Source organism: Patagioenas fasciata, chromosome 5, assembly GCF_037038585.1.
Source record: "Patagioenas fasciata isolate bPatFas1 chromosome 5, bPatFas1.hap1, whole genome shotgun sequence".
Classification (NCBI taxonomy): Eukaryota; Metazoa; Chordata; class Aves; order Columbiformes; family Columbidae; genus Patagioenas; species Patagioenas fasciata.
This window is the reverse complement of record NC_092524.1, coordinates 11,976,335-12,000,305: the sequence shown is the minus strand read 5'-3', so window position 1 is coordinate 12,000,305 and position 23,971 is coordinate 11,976,335. Positions and strand designations below refer to the sequence as shown.

The window sequence follows — 23,971 nt, the reverse complement described above, 5'->3', positions numbered from 1 at the left end:
GTGCACTGATCCCTCAGGAGCTGCTTTCTAGACAAATGGAGCAGGAAATCAATGTATTAAAGGCATTGGTTTTCTTACAACTGCACTCCCAGGTGGGCAACAATTGGGCATCACTCAGCTTTTGGGAAGAATACATAACCCTAATCTTGTTAAGTATCAGCCATGGAAAAATGCTTGTTTGTCCCTGCTTTTAAATTCACTTGCTCTTGCTAATAAGCATAATACAGAAAGCGAGCAGTGGATCAGTTTTCCAAATGAGAAACAAAACCACTTGGAAGATCTAATTTCATTTTCACCTTGTTGGGAACTTTTTCCATTACTTCACTATCCTCCTCTAAGAAACACAGTATCATGCTGTTTGCATGCACTTTATTGCACTTATATTTTGCTGAGATAAGTCAAGTATTTATACAGTTCAAGGTTTAAACTTCTACTTCCCCTATTTTGAACAACATCATTTAGAAAATATAAAAGACAGACATATTTTCAGGATTTTTTTTTCTGGCTCAAAAAGACCAGATGAGGTTTCAGTCCCAAATATGCAATTGGCATTTGGCCCGGTGTAAAGACATGCCCAAACCGCCTGAGGATGGAGCAGCTGCGGGGCCAGGGGGCAGGTCACAAACTGCCTAAACCAAGGAGACTTTGCAGGAGTGATTCCCTCAGGCGAGAGAACTGCTCTGAGGAGAACAAGCGCCAAATATACTAAAATCACCTCCATTTGGTCTCATGATACATGAGTTGAAGCAGCTTTCTGTCTCTTTAGTGTTCCTTCTTCCCCCATCTGAGCCAGAAACTGCCACCCAGACTGGTGGTTTGTTTAAACAATGTCCCAACACCAGCTTACAAGGAAAGGAGAGAGTTTCCAGAGTAGCAACAAATCTAGTATGGTACTGAAAGAAACTTGGTAAATACAATAAAGTGTTGTCATGAAAGATCAGACAACTCTGCTCATGATCCAAGCTCTGTGGAAATGTCTACATGAATGTAGAAAAGGACCAGAAAAATTACTGAGGGAGGAAAAGAGAGCAGCTCACTTAGCCAGCCTGCATCCCCTACACAGCAGAGGGGGCAGGAGAAACACTTACAGCTGTGACACCCAGCAGGAGTAAAAAGACACTGGGGGAAAAAAAGCACAGTTGAGGATGTAAATAAGGCTCTTGTTACTGCTTATTCTCATTCTTCTGTATTTTATCTACATAGATTAAAAAAAAAAAAAATTACCCAAGTGCAATCCATTTACACTGTACAAAAATGTCTTTTGGAAACATTGCAGCAAGGTTTGCTTCACAGGACTGAAGTCACTCTAGCAATTCTAACAGGTAGCATATATAAAAAACTAAGTTCTTGCAGAATCCAAGGGACTGAAAAAGAAATAACAGTTTCTCTGAAAAAACTGTCAAGTAAACTTATCTAAAACCCAATTTAACCTGAACACTTTAGAGCCCAGTTGATGCTCAAGACCTGTACACCTTTTCCTATTAGGTGGCTGCCAAGCAGATTTGTTACACATTTAATAACACAGTAAAATAAGGTATTTATATAGCATGTTTAACTGTAAACATATTTGCACTATTTTGTTTAAATGAAAGGGTAACCTGGTAGATGCTACAATCACTGGACAATGGGAAATGTGATGAGAAAAAGGAAAATCCAAACTTCTGCTGCATCACAAAATATAGCATAACAGTGCCCTTGCACAGTCTTGCTTTAATGGGCCTATAAAACCTATATGCTTTGAGCTCTAAGAGGAATGCCCAGCTGGCAGCTGATGAATTTTCAGGTACCTTGGTGGTTTTAGCTGCTTCAAGGGTGTTGTCTTGAGTACTCTTTGCTGGGTCATACATCATTGTTATTCCTTCGCTTCAGGGCTTCACCTCACATTTGGCAGAGGAGCACAGCTGCAGCTCCTTCCAAGGTCAACACCTTTTCTTTGCTTGGCTAGAGGTGCCAGTGCAGAACACAAGGTATTGTCTCCCTAAGCTCAGAGCTCCCCGCGTCATGTGCACTTTACAGGCTGAATCTTCTGCTCACTGAAATTTTACAGTAAAACTGCCATCAGCCCTCAGAGTGCAATTTCAGGCCTATCATATCTTTGCCAGGTTAGGAAAGAAATGCAGCAAACTGTAAAGGTACATGTTATAGCAATTAGTTTAATACAAACATCTAGTAACCTCTGACTCTTTAATGTGCAGATCTCAGGAATACATGGAGAGAGGTATTAGTTATCCCTTTACAGACACACAGAGAAACTGAGGTTGCAGATAATGGAATGACTTAGAGTACATCAGAGCAGGCAAACAACAAAGCACAGAACAGGACAAGAGAGTTGCAAACTAGTATTTCTTTACCTGGGTTTGCATCTTTTGATAGACACTGTACTTAATACTAGTTGCTTCTGAAAAAGAAGTTGTTCTCTTTTGGAGAAAGACAAACACAATCCTCTTTATGGGTGATAATTCCCATGATGGATAAAAATCAAAGGGTTAAGAGTACAAAAAAAAAAAAAAAAGAAAAAAATAATTATATACACAGCAAAGTTGTTTTCTTCCAAGTTTAAGAACAAAAGTAAACCAGATGTTTCAGGGTTAAATTATTTTAAGAAAGAGGTACTTTTCTGTTTCAGTAGAAATGTATACAGACATGTATGAGTATTTTGAATACAAGAAAAACACTGAAACAATAAGTTGCTGACTTTTGCTTGCAATACTTAATCACATTCCTAATGTGACGATCCTGAACTTCCTCTAAGAAGAGCATGTGGATGTTTTATTGTTAAACAATTAGGCCAAAGCCACACTGCGGATTTTTGTATCTGGTTCAAACTGATTTGAATGGAAAATGAGCATCTCAGCAGGGTTGCACAAAAAGCCAGAGCATTTTTTTATGCTATCTGAATCTAGCCTGGTTAAGGCTTTGTAGAGAGTTGAGCACCCATAAATAGACACAGGAAATTGTGAAGGCAGAAAGGGTCTTTGTCTCCTCCACTCTCTGGTCAAAATGAAGTTTAGGGAATAACTGAAACACCTGCTGTGCTACCTTGTGCAAAGCTAACCTCTGTGTATATCAATAAAAAGGATTTTACAGCTAATTTAATCAGCATACAGAAAATGCTGCTTGGAATACTTGTGTAATTAGATGGATAAATTATGATCATTTGAATAGTTATGACAAATATACTCTACCTAAGATGTACAGCTGGGCTGTATACTCTCATAGATCAGTGTATCTTTGCCTCTTGGCATAGGTTTATAATAAGGGGGGAGGGAGGAGAGAGGGAACAGTAGATACAAATTAACTGCCACCTTGTAACCATAAATAATGGTTATGACTAAGTCTCAAAAATCAAATATAAGTAGATACAGAATAACTCACGCTTTCCAAGAAAAAAAAAAAATGGAATAACATCATACCTTTCTATATACATTAGTCCATTAATAAATATTTGAGATTAAGTAGTTAAGAAACATGGTATTAAAAGTCTAAACTATCCTGTTAGTCTCACCACCTAATGGCACACATTTTGAAGGTAAGTAACTTCACCTGAAATCAACATCTAGGTTTTTGGACTGAAGGGCAGCAGTAGTATTGCCTGAAAAGCACTGTGCTGGGTATTTATTTAGAGTTCAAGATGAAAGAATATATTTTGCCTCATAATAAATTTCTATTTTTCCTAAGACTTAAACTGAAAATAGAGAGAAAAGGTTTTATCTGTTCCCAGGATTACCTTCCTGAACCTGATGCTTCTCTCATCTACCAAAGTTATATGAAGTCTTTTCTTCATTCATATTTTGTTAAGTGCTTTTAGATTTACAAATGAAAGCTACTACATTGCTGCAATATCTCATTTTCTTTCTGCCATTGTCTAACTTCAGCTCCTGTTTTATATTATCATTTGCCTTACTCCAGAAACCACTAATTCTTATTTGCTTCAGAAGCCCTCATCATTCAGATTTTTAAACTCTGTATATTAAAGCCTTTAGATGAAAATAACATACCTCAATTAGCCCCAGGCCCCAGGTGTACAATTCCTGCACCCAGTTTTTACATGTTGTGGAGGTAAGCCCCTTTGTTGTGTATTGGAAAAAAAAAAAAAAAAAAAATATATATATATATATATATATACACATGTATATAAAAACCCATCTCCTTTATGTCAAGGAGTTTTGGATCAAAAACTCTCTCACTGACTAGCCAACATTTAGGGTCAAGCTAAGCCTCCACAAAAAAACTTTATTTCAAAACAGCTGATAGGTACTTGCCTTTTACTCTTTGCCTAATTGGGGCAGGGAAGAGCTGCTTTCAGAAACAAACAATTTGAAAAGTCACAGGCAGAAGAAATAAAGTGCCAGGTGAGGAAGAGTTGATGTGATGTATGATCCTATATGATGGGATAATTCACCTGGTCCAAATCCCATTGCTTTGTGTGGTCTCCACCCCAGCTAACTTTCTCACTACATGTTTATTTGGGCTGGACAAGCAGATGTGGTTGCCAACCTGCTCTGCTGCAAAGCATATGGGGAAGGGAAAAGGAAGTTTTGATCCAAGACAAAGCACTAAGCCCCCCAGTGCTTGGTTCCTGATGTTTTATGCATGGACTCGTGAGCATGCGTGACCCCCAAAATTCATTACATATTTTAATTCCTCACATGAATATGCCACTGAACCTTATTATCCTGCTTCCAGAGCACGCCTCCAGCCTCATAACTCAGATACCCTTCTACAGGTCAAAAAGCTCTACTATCTCTCCAAACTTTCGAATAGACCAGATTCTTTCCTCTATCACATCAGTCTATCCGCAGTAGTTCTGAGTAGTAGGCCAAAAACTACAGTCTGCTTCATCTCATACTCTCTATGCATAATTATGCACTTGGCTAAAAAAATGATAATGGATTGAACTATTAATCTTCAAAAGAGAAGTTGGTTTCACCCAGGGCAGAAAGTAAATTCTCTCATCTTTCCTATAGACTGTGCTTTTGTGCTAGTTATTGGTATTTGGTCTTCCTGTTGCAAGAAATATCACAGTATACAATGATCCACCCAACACAAAAGATAAGACAATAACTTCCCTTCAGTCATATATGCTGGAGTGTCCCCCCGCCAGGCGCATCCCATGGAGGTAGATGGATAAACAATATATTTTTCTCATAACTTTTTACGTTCCACTGTTAATCTATCTCTGAAGCATGTGCTTGCCGCTAAAGACCTCATGGGTCTCTTAGTCTTTCATTTGAGAGACATCATCTTAGCTGCACATTCATCAGCTTCACCATTAGAGAAAACTGTCTTGCAAGGAGAGAACGCAACAGCAAACAAAGCCAGAATTAAAGTTGAATCTCAATCAAATCTTATGTGATGCTGGTTTTAGAGTGCAAAGTACAATCCAGCATCTCTCTTGGTGTTCCACTAAACACACACCTGAACACTTTGAAAAATGGCCAAGCAGAGGAATAAGTCACCAGCTGACTTCTTGCAGCTCAAATAGCTGCTATCAGAGAACATCTATGACAGACAAGAAGCCTCAGGGCTCACAAGCAAATGAAGAACCTGTCATTGTTTATCCCATTTGTAGATCCTAACAAAGCCCAAGTCACAGTGAAAATGGTACCCACAAAACCTGGACCTCGCATACAGCCTAGACACAGCAGCAGCACAACTAGAGGGTATGACACAGTCCATTAAAGCCCAGTTGCTGAGCTTGGGGTGCTTTCAGAGGGAGGTTCAAGGGCTAAAAGGAGAAATAAGAAAAGAAACTCGCTAAGAAAACCTGAAGAAAAAAGAATGGCAAATGTTTCTTGGGAACTAACAGGTGAGTTTTGCCAAAGCACAGTGGTTTAGATGAAGCTTTACTTGCACATAAACTGGCAGGAGTCTGACAGCCCCCACCTCTCTTGAACTTAGTGTTTCCAGGAAGATATCTGTGTCATCCAAGTTATGTAGCCACAGGAAAAGCAGGACAATGAAAAGTATCCCCATCTCGCCTTTGCACTGGATGAAAAGGTAGCTGTGCCACCCAGCAATATCCCCCTTCACTTCCCAGGCCTGAGGACATGCTTGGAGAGAAAGAGCAATTCCTCTGCTGGCTGTTCAGCAACTACAGCAGCAAAAGCCTCAGAGACTCCTGCTCAAGGTGTTGTTTCAGAGCATAATAAAGCACCGAGCCAATCGGCACAAAACCCATCAGCACCACTCCTTGGCACTGGGGAGGGCAGAGCTGAAGCACAACACCTGAGAAAGCAGGGAGGGAGGCTTAAAAGATATCCTGAGGTCTGCCCATGGCAAAACCAGACAATCAAGGTTGTGCCATTGAAGCTCAGTCATATCCATGAGTGTCACATGGGCTTTCAGACAAGACAGGTGCCGAGAAGGAGACAGCAGGAGCTCCTCGTGCTTGTCCTTGGCCTTCCTTGCATTACAATTAATTCAGGATATTTATTCATTTCCACAGGAGAAATGGTAACGGATACACCCATAAAACATGAACAGAGAAATATGCATACCCTAAAGCTATATGATTTGTATCGACAAGTACTGAATGCTGTTTTAACAATTTTGGAGATTAAGTTAAGTAGTATTTACATAAGGCCTATAGGGAGGTTCAGATTATGATCCCTTTCTCTCCTTTCCTATTCTGATTTTGCCTCCTTTCAAGTCAGCCATTTCTTACACAGTTTAAGTGGCATAGGGGATGTTCTGCTCAAAGACTGAAGCTAACAATACGGCAGGGATATAGCAGGCAGTAAAACACAAGCTGTGGTGTGGAACTGCTGCCCAATTTGCAGCTTAACAGTGGAAATAATCAGAGCCTGCCATCACACAAGAGATTTGGTAAGCTTTTGCACTTTGCTGATCTGCCATATCTTCAAAACAATATTCCTGGTAATGAAGCTCATTTGAGCAACACCAGCTACCAGGATTGTGTGAGCCTAGAGCCAGGATTAAAAGACAAGGCAAACTGGAAACTCCAATCCTTACAATCCTGTAGCACAACTGAGAAGAACTTTCACACACAGAGAGCCAATATATCCCGTTTTTCTTGAGCACACTGTGCCCACACAGAAACCAACGTGACTTCAGGCCAAATATATTTCCCTTTCCAGTAACCTTGAGTGATAAGAGTTTCCACCAGGACAATAGATCAAAATCATTAAAGCTCCTAATTCATTCCACCCTGTCTTGCAAAAACTTTGCATTTCCTCAAAGAAGCAACAATGTTGAAAGCAAAAATGTCAAGAGACAGATCCATCTCCTAACTTGAAGGACTTCTCAGAACAATGAACAGAGTCCACATCCGGAACATCTGCTCCTCGCTGAAGAAGGGTTGTGAGATCTTCCAGGGCAGCTCTCCTAAAGTGCTTTGGTCTCTGCCCTCATACTTGGAATAGCAGGCCAAGCAGGGTGCTTTGCACAATGCTAGCTGGTTAGCATCTGTCCCCTGCCATTGTCACTAGATTTCCCATGAAGACCAAATAATCTTTTTCTTAAGCAGAAAAAATGCAAACCGTCAATTGAGTGTGATGACCCCATCAAAATGATGAGATGAACGACAGTATTAAAACTTCACACAATGACTGTTTTTAAAAACATGGGAGTTGAGGAATAATGTTAAATGTTTCAACTCAAAGACCTGGTTTCCTGTGTTGGCACTAGTGCTAACACTAAATGTCCATACATCAAGCATTTTTACATCTCTGTTTTAAAGAGAAAATAGGAGGCAGATAAACTGAAATAACATCCCATTCCTGTGTGTGCAAAAACACAGAGGGTGCATTTCCGGCAAAAACTCGCGATGCTTTCAGTGTGTCTTTAAGGACCTTCCATTTGCACAAATTCACCAAAGTCTTCTCTACACTGCAGTGGCCAACACATTTTCAGCAGATAAAGCTCAGACAAACGTACCTTCAGAGAACAGTGAAAGGTGGCATTAAAAATGCACACATACTCTTTTCCTGTGTTCCTCAACCTAACAAATTCATCTCCAAGGTCAGAAGCATACAGTAGAACATCCAAAAAACACTGGCTGTATGAATTCTAGCATTCTGTTACCTGAACAGTTACAACTCTCTGGGTATACACTCCAGAGAGAGAACAAAGTTAGGTTACTCTAAACAGGTTTACTGTGAATTAAGCTAATGCAGTCTTCTACCAAACTAAGTTGGCTAAGAATACAAAGTTACAGACCTCAGCTGATGAATAGGAACTCTTATGGTAACTCATTGCAACTCAGTCACCTCTATCTATAGTCTCCAGCTCTCTGCAACTAAACTATCATATCTAATTTCAATCTCTGGTTAACAGTAACAGACTCAAATAGAAGGGCAGACCCAAACAAGAGGGTGGTTTGCCCAGGGAGTGTTAATGCACTAGCTGATCCCTATCCCTACAGTTTGTGGTAAACTGAACTTCAGAAAGTTCAATTGCTAACGCAGAGCAAAACTTTCAGACTCAGTCCCTGGTGAATAAAAAGTTTCTAACAAAACCTGAGAGGTGTTCAAAGTCTGTATGAATCGAAAGAGGACTTAAATCTGATTCTCCATGAGCATACACCCCCATTGTTCAAATCAGTCCTCAAACTTTATTTCTGCACAGCCAAACAGCAGGGACTGGGAAAACGACAGCTGCAGAGGGAGAAGATCTTCACCGCAACCCCTCTCTGCCAGGGCAGACCTCTAGAGCAGCAAAGGAGACCAGGATTTGTGGAGTCTGCACAGCACCTCGTAGGTGGGCAGGACTTCTCTTCCACAACATTTAACTTGACACATCCCACTAGCATGAGGCATTTCTACATGAAAAAGAAGCAAGATACAGGAAAAGATTTTGCAGTTGGATTAGGGGTAAGAGTGACTAGTACTAATGCTCAGCTAATGTACATACACCCAAAAAACATTTCCAGAACCCTTCCCAGAAGGGGGAATTTCAGGTCTTGTAGGGTGTGACTCCCCAAGGCTTGGCAAAGCCACTTTTAACCTCACCAAAGTTCAATATGACTATGAGTGTTTACAAGCAAAAGGACTGGGCCAAATTGAGAATGTAAATATTTGGATTCGGTTCCCCAAACTTGCCTCTGTCTGCACTGCCAACTAAATCCCAACTGCAGACCAAAAAATCTGAAAAGCAACAGTTTCACACACTTTACAGCACAGAGACAAAATTAACACACATGGTACTAAGCATCAGGAGAAAAAATAAAAGAAAAAAAATAGTAATTCATAATATAAACTGAACTTATGTTAAACAAGACATCAATGAAGTTTAGACCAAAACTCGACTTGGCTCAGCTATCATTTGGTACATTTTGAAAGTCTGAGCAGTCCAGATGTCGGTCCTCTGACCTGCAAGAGACTGGATTACATTAACCATTTCTAGATTACTCAGGACCCCATAGATAGCATGATGGGTCTAGCACACAGTGGCAACTTTGACCTAAACCACATTCTTTCAAGCCATCAAAACCAAGTACTTCTATTTTCCGGGCAGATGAGTTGAGGACAATCTTCTGTGGATCCAAACTAATTTATTTTGCAACCTCAGTCCCATGTACTGAATTGATTTAGGATACCAAATCACCCTGACTTCTTAACACCCATGCTTTTTTTTTTTTTTTTTAAAGTTTTAGCCCAGTTCTTTTAGCTATAGATAAGGATGGCAGCCAGGGATCCATTCAAGAGAGTTGTGACCTCCCACAGACACAGATCCCAAGGGATACGCCACATCCTCAGCTGCCAGTTCCCAGCCCTTCCCAGAAAGCATTAGATGTCCTTCAGTCATACAGTTCCATCACAGGTACTCACTGGAGGGAATCAGAAAGCCCCAAGATCAGGATTTTTTTTTTTTTTTTATAATAAGAATTTGGGCCTCTTCACTCCCACTACTGTGAACTAACATAAAGTCTATCCTCTCCCTCTTCAGTCAAGTGGGAAAAGTACAAATCTGGCTCTTTAGCTTTACTCAACTGTGGGAAACTTGGTCTTGCTCTGCAGCTAAAAGCAGGCTCTTCAGCGCACTTCACAGTGACCTCTTCACAGGGGCTAGTATCATTTCTTTAAATGCCCCTACACTAAAAATAGTCCTGCTTCCTAAACATGAGTGCTTAGCAGTTCCAGGCATTTTGAGATCCTACATACCACTTTATTTTTTTTAAACTGGCAACTTTTATTTAACCAGCAATTAAAAAAAGGAGGCCCAGCCACCCCAGTGATTCTTCCCAGAGGGTCTTGGATGTTTATGAAACACAATGAAAACAATAAAGTGGATAAAATCATGCTATTCTATCAAGTCATTGGCAAGACTTCCCAACCAAGAATAAATTGGCATGGTACATTACAGTCAACAGATTACACAATGGTTTACAGGGTCACCAATAATAAGGGGTCACATGCTCCTTAAAGAGCTACAGTATATGTTAAAAGTCACTTGCTTAAAGTGAAAGGCAACACTTGATCCTGAGCTCCTTTGAGCAAATTCTGGCAGTCACAGCACAAATGCTGTAGGGGTAGGCGAGGTCAGAAGGCATCTCTCCTCCCCAGCGCTTGGGAAGAGCAATGACTACACCAAACAATCTACCTATGGGGGTTCAGCACCCGGAAGGCAGCAGGAGAATGCCAGACCAGGCAGAACTCCCTTCTTTCTGCATACAAGAGGAGAACACATGCTGCGCACTTTTAGGAGCAGGATGGTCTCTGTGCCCAGTGAGGTCCAGCACCACCACTCTATCGCCCTTCCCAAGGAGCCCTACTCCCCAGTCCTCCATACTAGCAGGGGAAATTGATTCCAGAAGCAAGATGGCAGTTCCCTGTCAGCCTCGTCACTCTTAACAATATGTAGACTGTAGCTAGCTTTAAAAGGTGCTCAACTACATTCTTAGGTAACTTGATAAAGTAACTGTAATTGCTTAAAGGTGTTGCAGTTTCCCTTTAAATAACTAATTGCAAAGTAAGAAGGAAATTAATGGTCAAAGCCAAAAATCTTAGTCTCACCCCTCAACCTGGTCACATTTCTACTATGCCAGCTGCACAACCCAATCATCAAAATCAAAGTCGAATTTTGATACTCCTAAAACATACATGCTTTTCTCAAATCCCAGCTAAAATGCAAGATACTCTTACCTTTCTTCTGTTAACTTACCCTTCCACTATATGGAATATTTTAATCTACTGACTAGAAATTAATCATACATAAATACAACATTACTAAGTCTTAAAGGCAAAACAACCTCACTTCAATTCATCATACTCCACATCACCAGAAATCACACTTCAACTAACAGTTTCATCTTTAATCTTTTGCAAGTTTTTAACACTTCAGGTGGTTTTTACTGGATTATCCAATATCTGGCTGAAGTTAAAGACTGATTGCTCAGAATAAAAATGTAAGAAAACCTATTCCCCGAAGTCAGTGCAACAGTAAAACAAGGGTGTGGAAAACACTACTACTGACATACTCTATGCAATAATGCTATGCATCCAGTTTCATTTACCTTGACTCAAAGTACATTTGAATTATAAAACTGAAGTAAACATAAGAAAGCTCTCTCATATTTAGCCGCTACTCTTTCATTGCGGTGACCCGCTGCTCCTTAGTAAAGTAAACGCTTGGTACCAAGCCAAGAGCAGTACATCTGATTTTCCCACCAAGTGAATTGCTGAAGCAGCTCCCTTAGCTCTTCAGCTAAATCTGTCTTGGGATCCCAAAGTCTTCCGCTGGAGTCCAGGTGGCTCCCCTACTCTCATCAACATCCCTGCAAACATTACAGCCGGCTGTACAGACGATGCAAGGGGGCACTGGAAGGGAAAAGAAGTGCCACAGTTCCCCATCTCTCTGCAGATCAGAGCCCCACGTTCGGCGGGCTGGCTCCCTGGCCCGGTTGCCGTTGGCCCAGTCCCTCTCCTGTGCTCTGTCCCTCCGGGGTGCCTCTGCCCTCGACGCCCACGCGAAAAGAAACGTCCCGCGAGGCCCGGCGGCGGCACAGGACACACCAGCGCGGGAGCACCGACTCGCCGCTCCGCCCGTGCGCAAGGACTCAGCGGCCATCTGCGCTCCCCGCGGGTCGGCGGCTCCGCTGCCGAGGGGGCTCCGCGGTCCCGGGAGCCACAGGGCCCGGGGAGCTCCCGCCGCCCAGCATCCCCGGCCCGCCCCGCTCCCGGGAGGCGGGCGGCTCTCAGGACACAGGGACGGCGAACCGCAGCACGATCAATCGTTTGTCCCTCAGCCCCGCTCCCCTGCCCCAGTCCCCAGAGGGGACCACCGCCCGGCAGCGCAGCTCCCCGGCCCTTACCGAGGCGCGCAGGGATGCGCTCCCTCCGCCGGACGCCTGCAGCCCCCGTCCCGCAACCCGGCGGTTGTAGCTTTTTTGGAGAAGCTAGGAAGAGGGAGAGAAAGAAAGGGGGGAGGGAAGGGGGAGGGAAGGCACTCAGATCGAGGGAGAGAGAAGTATGCAAAGGCAGGAAGTGGAGACGGCCACGGCCAGTGCGGGAGATTAATGGGAACCAGTCACCCGGCAGCCAACAAAGAAACCTGCTCCCCCAGCGCAGCCCGGTCCGGGCTGCAGCCGCGCCGCGGCCGGGCAGCCCCGGGCGGCCGAGCCACCGCTCCCGCCGGCAGCGCTCGGCCCCGAACCCGCGGAGAGTGGGCGCCGCCCGACTCCGTCCCCAAGCCCGGGTCTTGGCCAGACGGGAGGAAGGGGAGCAGCCCGGCGGTGCCAGGCAGGACGGGCCTGTCCACGGGGAAGATGCGATGGACAGGGGGAGGAGGAGAGAACCGACCCGCGCCTGACAATCTTCTTCCTCCCTCTACCCCGAAGGAGCGGTACCGCTTATTTGTTATTTAAAAACCCACTAGTGCTGGGCTCCTCTCCGCGCGGAGCCGCTTGCCGGGCACAGAGGAAGGAAGGAGGAACGCAGCGCCGCGCTTCCTGCGCCCCGGCGCCGGAGCAGATGGTCTCCATCAGGGAGCGGGGGACGGGCGAGCCCCCGGGGCAGCGAAACCGGGGCGCCCGAGTTTTCCAAGCTCCCCGGGGTAGCTTCGGAGTAACAGTACTTGTAGAGAAAGAGAGGGGGAGAGGGAGGCGGCGGCACGCCTCTGAACTTCATTCAAAGTTCGAATGCAGCCTGCTGGGACCGGCTGCCGACAGCGCTTTGTAACGCTCGGCGCGCCGGGAGCGCAGCCGCGGGTCTCGCCCGTACCGGAGGCAGCGCTCGGCCGCGGCCCCTCCGCAGCCAGACACGGTAACGCTTGTACCGGAGGGCGAGGAAGGGCTCCGCATGGCACAAGCGATAAATCACACGTGCTCCACACGGACCACAAGCAGCGTCATGGGTGCCAGCTCCTTGGGACTCCTGCCATGTCCTTCTGCCGGGTCAACTGATGACAAACCCGCACAAAACGTTCGATGTAAAAACCATAAAAATAGACAGGATATACTAGGTGTTAGCAGAACCATGAGTATCAGAAAATACAAAGACTACACCTAAATCTTGAAGTATTATGTAGGAATTTATAAAACAAGTCACTTCACAATATATTAACTAAGCGATAATAGGAGCATAAGAAAAATAAAGATAAGAGCGACACTGGAAATACAAATTCCAGCACATGCTTACTTACCTTCCACTGACTGAAACAGAACTAAAATGGTGCTCAACACTAGGTAAACGCTAACGAGCTTTCCTACCTAAGGACATTTATCTGAACCCAGAGCTGAGTATTCAGGATGAAATGCTTTTGGCTTTTGCCAACTCATCATTAAAATAAGATATATTGTCTTGAGATATCCTGATCTGTTATCCCACACAACACTGAAATCTGGTATAAATGTCCAGGATTTCACAAACCTCCATTATATTGCAAAAGAGTGAATGCACAGGAAGCAAGGGTAACTTTCATCTGCATTCTGATGTGTGTGTGTTTCAAAGCAAAAGCTATTTCAGCCGCCTGCTTTCTTGGGAGATCTATTTACTCAGCTGCAAAAGGAGTACTGTGTCACTGAACATCAAAAAATTGTGAGAGTTTAAATTTCAACACACAAGGAATAATTTACCTCCTGAACAACAAGCTACTGCTACAAGTACCTGGCAGAAATATAAAAAGAATACCATTTTCTTTCCCCAATAGGAAAACAACATAGGCAGGCTTTTTCGAGTATATTTCACAAGTGCAGCAAGATAACAAACCCATCTGCCTCTCCAGGAGACCAATGATAACAAAGAATGATGCTCAAAGATGTTCGACTTCCAAGTAAGCAGGAAGCAGTCTGTCCTGGCAGCTCCTCCAGCACATCAAACAAACATCTCAAACATGCTAACATTGGTTTTATCAAATATTATTTTTCTCCCCCATTTATCTTGCATTCAGTCCCCCAGACCTCAAACAACTTGTCAGCTGCCTACATCTTCCTCTGACTACAGGGCACCCAATCTGAAGTTGTATTTGAACACTGAATTTGGGCCTCCAATGTGTTTTAATGAACAAGCAGCCTATGAAGAGCTTGTTTATTATAGGGGCTAGCTGCTCCTCTGGTTAAGCAACTGGAAGACAATAATAAAATGTAAACTGGGAGAGGATTACTCTTCTTGCTCACCAAACAGATCACAGCCAGCAAAGCTCCACAAACAAGAACAAAGGACTTGAAAAAACAGGGCCTACTTGTTGACCTTGGCCATACTGCACTTAAAGTTTCTGTGCTTATTTTGCACTTTCTACCATCACCTCAGCACAAGTAAGGCTGGCAAAGCCACAGAGTGGCTCTAACTTACACGTAGCCAGAGCCACTTTCCCAGCCTGTTTCAACTGCAGCCTCACACATGGCAGGGCTGATGAGGCCTCACGGGTGTGTGCTGCCCTGCCAGAAAGTCCTTCTGGGCCAGAAGCAGGTTCCAGGGAGTGAATTTGCTTGTTTGGTAAATCTCGCTTGCAATAGGCCTAAACGCATTGTGCTTGCTTTCTACTAACCAAAGCAAAAGGGCTTCTTTCTTTGTGAGAGCGGATGCAGCAGTAGTTTGCAGGTGGCCTGAACTTGCGGCTCACCTGGTGCTCTGCCCTTGTACTAATACTACTTCACCCAGCCACCCATCCCTGCATACTGTGATTATTATTTTGAACCTCCTAAGTTAAAAATAAATAAATCAGTAAAAGGGAGTAGCACTTTCCAGTATGAAATCAAAGAATCACAATGTTAGTGATTGGAAAGGACCTCAAAAGATCATCCAGCCCAATCCCTCTGCTGGAGCAGGAACACCCAGATGAGGTTACACAGGAAGGTGTCCAGGCGGGTTTGAATGCCTCCAGAGTAGGAGACTCCACAACCTCCCTGGGCAGCCTGTTCCAGTGTCTGTTACCCTCACTGAGAAGAAGTTTCCTCTCAAATTTAAACGGAACCTCCTGTGTTCCAGTGTATACCCATTACCCCTTATCTTACCATTGGTTGTCACTGAGAAGAGCCTGGCTCCATCCTCATGACACTCACTCTTTACATATTTGTAAACATTAACGACACTACCCTTCAGTCTGCTCCTCTCCAAAATAGAGACCCAGCTCCCTCAGCCTTTCCTCATAAGGGAGATGCTCCACTCCCTTAATCATCTTTGTTGCCCTGCGCTGGACTCTCTCCAGCAGTTCCCTGTCCTTCTAGAACTGAGGGGCCCAGAACTGGACACAATATTCCAGGTGTGGTCTCACCTGAGCAGAATAGAGGGGGAGGAGAACCTCTCTAGACCTACTAACCGCCCCTTTCTAATACACAAACGGAGGCCGTGGGGTGCAGCCGCCCGGGCACAGCAGCACCGCCCAGTCGGGGCTCGGTGCTCTCCAGCCTCCCTCGGCTCGTCCGCGCCATGGCCCGGCGGGACAGCAGCGGAGCCGCCGCCATCAGGAGCGGCGCCGCTGCGGGGAACTCACGGGGAGCCTGTCCGGGACGGCGACTTTACCTCAGGGCACGGCGCGCCCCGGGAAGCGATGGCGTGAGGAGAGCTCCGAACCCTTACGGGCTCTGTCCCGGTGACACTGCGCGGGGCGGGGGCGCCCCCTAACGGCTATGTGGGGTGTGGGGGGGGCGGGGCGCCGGCGCGTGCGCACTGTGACGGCGCGCGGCGGGATGGAGCGGGTGCGCGCGGGGCGGACGGCGGGACTGGCGCGCGCCGTGCTGGAGCGGGCGCGGCGGCGGCCGGCGGGAGCGCGAGCGGGATCGGGATCGGGCCCGGTCAGTGTGGGCGGGGGCGGGGGGACCGGGAGGAGCGCGACAGCGTGAACAAGGAGCGCCGGGGAGATACGTCCGTATAGGGTGGCGCGGGAGCTCGTGTCCTGTAGAGGCCTAGTGTACGTATATATATATATATGTATATATATATGTATATACATGCGCGGGATTGAGCTGTATATGTGCTTTAATGAGTTAGAGGCTTTTTAAAACACGGTTTCACGCTTGGTTGCATCCCCCTCTGTGTTTTTCCTAGTCAAAGCCAGAGTGAAACATCATTCTTTGTTATAATTCGTCTCCTGGAGAGGCGGGTGGGTTTGTTATCTTGCTGCACTTGTGAAACGTTTGAGGGCGCTGACAGGTGTCCTGTAGTCAAAGGAAGATGTAGGCAGCTGACAAGTTGGTTGGGATCTGGGGGACTGAATGCACTTGGCACAAGGTGATGGCTGCACCTGGTGTCCTCAGGTTGAAGCAGGTGCTCTGGTGTTCTCTGCTGCATGCCGGGTGTTGGGAGGCTGGTGGGCACCCTGCGTTAAAACTAAGGAGCGAGTGGCCACGCATGTCTGCTTCACCCCAGAGACAGTCTCCAGCACTAGCGAGTGTTTTGCTATTGAATCACCTGACATGTTCTATCTCTAAGCAATGAGCACATTAGGAGTTACAAAAAATGTCTTTAATTGCAGGAAGAAGATTCAGAACGTCTCAATGCAGCGTTTGCTTCAATTGTGAACTTGATGAATGAAGCCACAAAGGAATGCGAGGTGAGGTTTTACACCCAGACCTGTGCAAAGGGGAATGTTTGTGATGTGCCTGGCAGAGGCCTGTGTGCAGTGCTCTTGCTAAAACTGCAAAAATTAGACTTCAGGGTAATTCTGCTCATGGTATAGCAAGAGCTTAGCTTGCAAGCCTGTGATGCTGGCCTGGATTAACAAATTTGGGACATTCACCATCACGTGGTAGGTTCTGTGCTGCTTCTTCACCAGTGTTACCCTGACCAAGTGATCCCACCTTGGCTGATAAACAGCAATATCAGTATTTTCCATAGGGACTACCAGTAGGCCTGTATGGATTTCAGCAGGAGGTTTCTCCACCTTTTGTGTAAAGGCAATATGGTTAGACAGAAACATCAGATGACATCACAAATTACATTGTGGCAGCCACTGTCAGGTGTCACAATGTACAGAATTGTTTCCACTGCTGCTACTGAGAGGCTTCATGACAGAGAAACCCTTTGTTTTCATTGTGCTGACATGAACTTCTGCTGGCTGATAGAACCAGTGTGTTCTGGGTGGTGGAAGGAAGAGAGATTTGGAATCTCAAGTAAAGAGATTGTGTTGTCTGAATTCAGAGTTACCCTCTGCATTTTACATCCATAACGTCTGAATCTCACATTTTGTATCGTTTACGCAAACTAGATTTGAGATGTTACTGAATTATGGGCTCGGTTCTTCTGAGCAGCACCGTATCTTTATTTGCGACAGGCAGAAATCCAGGTGTGGGTGCAGATGCACAGCTGCACTGCTCCCATATGGGCACACGTGTGCTCACTGCAGTGGGATGGCTGTGCTGGCGTTCGGGCTGCGCCTGGCAGTGCTCTGCTGGGTAGATGAACTGGGAGCCCATCTCTGCCAGCCCATCCTTGTGAATACAGCCCTGCAGTGCAACTACTACAAGTCTCTGAAAACTCCATCACAGTTTACATCATCCCTGCCTTCCGGGGTCTGCTCTCATCATGTGTCAGGGAGCTCGTTGTCTGCAGAGTTAATTACAGAGGCCAAGCCTTCAATTAAATTAGAGACACACCAGATGATTAGCTCTTAAGCAACTCCTTTATCATTTTAAAGCACTGCTTGGTAACCAGTTAATCCTAAAACAACTCGGGCAGAATAGAGTTTTACAGAACATGAAACAAAAATATAACAATGTCTAGAGGCTCATCCTATGTCCTGTTAGGAGTCTGTAACGGAGTGGGAACAAGCAGTAGACTCACAAGTTCATGGATAAAGTTTACAAAGCATAAATGAAACATTACAGTGGAACATAACATAACCATTTAGACACTTGAATGCCACCGAGTGGAAATGATTAAAATTACATGACTTAAGATTATTTGGAGACCAAAGTTTCTCACCAAACGTTTGATTTCATTTCTTTGCTCTGTGGCATCATGTAAAAAAATCCAGCTCACCTCCTGTGATACAGACATGCTCTGTGAAGCCTTATGCAGTAGATCAGAGTATTTGATGTATTTTGGGATGTAGCTCCACAGTAAACCACAATACAAGCAGCCAAATCTGTTGATGCATGCATAACCTCAAGGAATAAAGCACAGCAATAGATTTGGAAATAAAAACTGCTATTGGCCTCATTTTTATTATGGTTAGTCTTGAGAATCAGACACAAGGAAAACACAAGTGAAATAAAATAGGTATTTTGGAACTTTCTGGCCTCTGTGATCAAAAAGGTAACCCTGGGAGGAGTTCTGTGGTAACACCAGATGGCAGCAGAGCTGTACTCAAATATTCACTTAGCAGTGGGAAGGTTCAAGTACCTTTATCATGGAGCCAGAAAAGGGCCGCTGTGGAGTTAAATGCAATTCTCAAAACCATTATGCTATTGGTACCAGCCTTGAAGACGCTTCATCTTCTTCACCAAGTCATTTTTCAGAATTAACGTGTTCTGCTTTTAGAGCACTGCTCCTGCGTGTGCCCTGCAGAACTAGTTTTCACTGGCTAGGCTACACGGGACTTAGCTTGCATATCCATCCTATTAGGGATCCAGAAACTATGTCTGCTTCTGCCAGGGCTTTTCTCAAAGGGCCCGAGTGGGTAGATGTTTTCAGAGCATTCCTTCTTACATTTTCACAAACTCATTTCTGAGGTGTCAGAGAGTCCCTATGCACCAGCACATAAAATCAAGGCTGATGGTCCTGTACCAGAGGCACATGTCCTGTGGACATCCAGGCATTGTTTTCATCCTCACATGAGCACAAAGCAGCCAATTAAGGTCAGTAGCTCTGCAGTTCCATTTTTAACTGTAAATCTGCTGTAGTTGTGAGGATAGCTTTGATGCTTCTCCACATAATATTATCTGTTTCTGTTGTTGTCCAGAAGTACTATAGCTTCGTGGCAGCCTGTAAATGCAAAGAGCATGAAATCAAACACCTCTGCAGATACCATGGCAAGCAAGCAGGGGAAAAAGAGCTGGAGTCCTCCAAAGAAGCGGTAAGTAGGTGGTCTTTGTTTTGATTAAAGGGTATTCCTTCCCTCCCTTGAGACAATTGTTATCCACCTAGTGTCTGTGACACTTGCTTACACTAATGTATGTGGTTTGACATGATGGGCATATGAACACCTGGACTAATTTGAGCCTTCTGTTGGGGAGGCTGAGTAACTTGTGGCACCAATCAGTGTCGTATCAGTCCTTTTGTGGAGGAGAGAATTTCATGGACATAAAGCATCCCCTCTCTCAGGTGCTGAATTTGCCTTTTGTGTTGTATCATTAGAAAACAATATCTTTCTTTGCAGAGGACTGAAGCCTCTGTAGCACCCAGCCGAGCTCAAACTTGCCAGCAACGTGTAAGTTTATAGAATACTTTGTTTTTAAATGAAGCATTTATTTATCATTTTGCATCTAGCTGGTTAAAATTTGTGATCAGGTGTGGAGACTTTGTGATGGCACAGAAGATTAACCTTGGTGCATTCACAATCCTATTACTAGTATATGTATAGGTGGGCAGTAGAATGGACATACAGAGACTCGCACAATTAATGATAAACTAGATTGTGGCATTCTGGCACATAACCAGTGAAGACTATATTTTGGACTGGTACAGAATATCAAACACTGTGATTAATCTTCAGGCTCCTGTGATTTGCATCAGTGATAGCAACCCAGCAATCGTACAGTCTGACCTTATTTGTGCTCCTGACACCCAGTAAAACACGCGGTGTTTGCTCAGCCAGTTACACTTTGCTCCACATGCTCTCTCTGAAGAACCCTCAAGGAGAAAGCTTTTTTTTTTAATTTTTAAATACCTAACACCTCACTGAACTCATTTGGGAACTAAGCCACAGAAGATGAGAAACGTGTAATCTGTACCACAGTACACATTAGTCGGAGCACCCTTCTTGTGTGAATGTTTTCCAGGTTTATGTTCAAAACAGTTTAGGTTGGCAACTTTCAGTTTTGTGAGGCAGAGATTACAGCGTGTTGATTATTTCCACTGATCAAAACATTAGATGAAATATTTTTAGTATGGCACTTGCTAATTTTTATATTGACAGAAACATTTTACAGTTTTGTCCATTCTGCCTGTATATTTTGAAAAATCTTAGTATGTTTTTATAGCAGCTGAAATATAATTTTTACACAAATTCAAAATTTCTATTTTTGTGGGAAATCTGAGATGACTAAACAGTAATGAAACTTTTCTTTTCCGCCCCCCAAAGACCAGACAAGCTTCCAAAGACATCTACATTGAAGTTTCTCCTGGCACTTACTCTGTCACAGCAACCTCAGAGGACATGGTAGAACAAACACACGTGGTAGATGTCAACGCTGGACAAAGTGTTGATTTAACCTTTGTTCTATGATGTTTATTGTTTCTTGGCAATCACAAGAATAAAATACGAGACTCTTTTTATGCATGTAATGAACTATGTATATCTTTTTAGCACTTTAATAGTATTCTTCTCTTTGGGACTCCATTTTTATGGCCTGTATATTTGTTTTATACTTAATGCAATTATACGCAGCCCACTTTGTACACTGATGTTATAAATATTTGTACATTGTGTGCCTTAAATCCAATTATGTGACTATGTAATTCCAGGTTTTTATGCTTTAAACAATTAAAGATACGATCAATTGAATAAAATACATAATTTAGTCTTTGTGGTGACAGCTTCTTTTATATTGTCCTCAGACAGAATATCCATGTCACATTCTTGACCACAGACAGCATGATCCACATGGTATGAATATGGATGTATGTTAGCTCCTGTGGGCTGGCACTGACTTTAGAGCAGCTGGCTCACAATGCATCTCTCCTATCTGTACATTTATTGTTCTGATAAAGAAAAAAATACAAATGAAATTCACTATCTAGGGCCCCAACTCAAGAAGGTACTTGAACACATGTCAGATGTTCAGTATAGGCAAATAAACCATTGACACTCTGGGTCCTGCCTCTTTGCAGGCTCTTACCTTGGTAAAGCGCCAGCTGGCTGCCTTTTCCAGGAGGTGGTAGAGTGCCCTGAATTATCCTGTTTGCTGCAGGGGAAAAGTCCTGCTGACCACCTGCACACTGCCCCACGCGCCTGTGTTCATATGCTTTAAACCATGAGCAGTCCCACTAACGAGACTCCCTGGATGCTTAATTCTCCTGAAGGATCTGATTTCATGGTTGGTATTAGTGACATGACCTATATATATCTATAATCTTTTTGTGGCTGATGGTATTAAGGTTTTAGTTAATTTTCATGGGAATATAAAATTCAGTGGCTTGAATGCTGGATCTCTGAGCATTTTGTTGTCTGTATCTACAGTAGCAGGTCTTTTACCCTCTGGCTACTTTCTTTTTTGCTTTAATTCTGAAAAAGTACTTTGAGCTGTCAGCTTGTATTGTTTCTCAGTTCCTTCTGGCATTCTACAACAATAAATCGCTATACTGAATTTCTCTGTCTGACTCCGGAGAACTGGAGGCAAACTGAGGTTTATTAGACCCTTGCTCTGCATCTGTTCAGGCTTTTAGTGTTCCTACCAGTGTTCCTCTCCATAATTGTAAAGTCAAGTCCAAATAATTAGGAACTTAATTTAACAACTTGGAGTAGAGAACGAGGATGATGAAATTCGATTTGGGTAGAAACAGACTTTTTCAGTTATTAAAATTATACAGTCATCCATAAAGATTTTCTACAGAGATGGTACCTAAATTAGAACTTGATTTGTTTAATAACTGTAATGCTGTTACATTATAAACAGTTTACCTGAAATTTCAGCTCCTGAACTTCATCAGTTGTACATTTATTGAATTCTCATTGATCATGTCTCTCTCTGCTTTATTGTGAGTTCTTTGCTTTCTAACACGGTCTGTATTGTCAACTTTGTAATCTTCTATGCAAGTGGCTTTACGTTTATCATCTGACTGTTTTCTTTCTTGCCGTTTTATATCTTTGGTTTTTTGATACTGCAAAATCTTCCTCCTGGAGGACAGAAAAGAAATCCCTTGGAAGTCTAATCTAAAAAAAGCTTCTTTCCTGGCTAAAAGATAGGTACCTGTGCCTCAGGCAGCTTTAATAATGTATCATTTCTGTGCCAGTACTAACCCTACTGCTGAAATGCAGAAGCATACAGCAAGACCACAGGATTTTCAGAAACTTTGCTCCTTTAGAAGTTAGAAGGATTTCTGGTGACTACAGTGGGGGAACATGAGCCCCCACAGGGAGCACCCCTGGGAAGCCTGCTGTCTGCCTTAACTGGCTTGTTTCAACTTACTTCGGATGCAGTCTGTATTACATGATAACATTTCTTCAGCTCTCTCAAGGAGTAGCAATCTATCTTCTGGATTTAAAAACACCAAGTGCTATTTTATAGCAATAAAAGTTTGTCGTTATACTCTATGATCATATCATGTCCACTACCATAATTCATGCTGCCGGTTTGGGGCTGGAATGATGCCACTCTGGTCTCTTTTTAGTTTTAACAAAAGGCAAAGCGTGTCATTTCAGTGCGCAGCTGTTACGCTTGGTAACATAAAGCATGTCTGCCTGGAGCTCCATTCTGGCCTAAAAAAATCCTAAGAAATCAATTACAAAGGTGTGCAATTATGACTATTTAGAAAACAAAGTAGGAACCATACAGTTAATAAGTTGGTAGGCATCTGCTTAAAATCAATGTATGTAATTGTGAGAATACAAGATATATTCTGGTACATTCTCTGTTCACTGACATGTCACTAACAGATTAATCTCCTCCTAAAGAAGATCATGCAAGTTTAGCATATTATAAGTTTTACTTTGCAGTCAGCCCACAGTAGCAGGAGTATGAAGGTAGAGAAGATTAACATTTGATTTCTGATATATAATTTATGAATTGTACCCCTGGTGCTCTTGTGCAGAGCAGTGTTTCTGTCTATCCTGCCCTTCTCTTTCATCTCCCCCTTCCTCCTGCAAGCTTTTTTCTTCCTCTTTTCTGTGCTTTCTTTGTTTGGCATTCATGGTTTGATTTTTTTTTCAATTTTTTTCTAAAGCAAGAGGGGACCATAGCCGACAGAAACCAAACCTAAAAATCAAGGTGTCATCCTTGTACCTAGCTGTGACATAGTTTGCTTACCCTATATCCTCTGGCTTCAGGGAAAGGATCTGCTGTTTAAACTGCTTGCTTCTTGTAGGGGAGTAAGAGAAGATACTCAGTAAATACAATTAAAAATATCTACTTCTACTGTTCAGAGACAAAGATCATGACTATCAGAGTGTGACTGGCAGAGCACAGCACCTTTCCAGATGGAATCTTCCTGTGTTTCATTGCTGCTGACAGTCAGAGCCGTCCATTTCCAGGGCCACTCATGTAGGTCCCTGCTCCCACAGGACTTCACTGGGTTGATGTCAACAGGCATTTGGCAGGTTTCTGAATTGAAACTTGCATTGTTGAATGCTGACACAGTTACTGGCATAATCTTTTCCATTTTACCAAGTAGCTTCAGCCCTTTCTTAGGGTTTCGAGATTTTGTTTTAATTAGTGAAGAAGTTCCCTTCCTATCACAAAACTGGTGGATGGCTT

At 43.6% G+C, this 23,971-nt stretch overlaps 2 protein-coding genes across 5 annotated transcripts in view; one reads left to right on the top strand and one right to left on the bottom strand.

The window, feature by feature from the left end:
• DENND2B (DENN domain containing 2B) overlaps nt 1-12,955 on the bottom strand; it is a 172,043-nt gene extending 159,088 nt beyond the window's left edge. Inside the window, exon 1 of one of the 3 annotated variants that reach the window (XM_065839171.2) lies at nt 12,835-12,955. The gene's annotated coding sequence lies outside the window, so the exon portion shown is untranslated. Of the gene's footprint in view, nt 1-12,274; nt 12,513-12,834 lie in introns of those variants that run through there. The other 2 variants (XM_065839170.2, XM_065839174.2) reach the window with 2 other exon arrangements.
• Nucleotides 12,956-16,073: 3,118 nt separating this feature from the next.
• On the top strand, nt 16,074-21,080 carry AKIP1 (A-kinase interacting protein 1). 2 transcript variants are annotated; one of them, XM_065839346.2, is made up of 5 exons: nt 16,074-16,096; nt 16,873-16,950; nt 19,300-19,413; nt 19,717-19,767; nt 20,641-21,080. In XM_065839346.2, the coding sequence occupies exons 1-5, from the start codon at nt 16,088-16,090 to the stop codon at nt 20,782-20,784; spliced, it is 396 nt and encodes a 131-aa protein (XP_065695418.1). In that variant the 5' UTR covers nt 16,074-16,087; the 3' UTR covers nt 20,785-21,080. The 2 variants fall into 2 exon arrangements, with proteins under 2 accessions (XP_065695418.1, XP_065695417.1); XM_065839345.2 differs by having other exon boundaries at nt 16,088-16,192.
• The last annotated feature ends 2,891 nt before the right edge of the window (nt 21,081-23,971 follow it).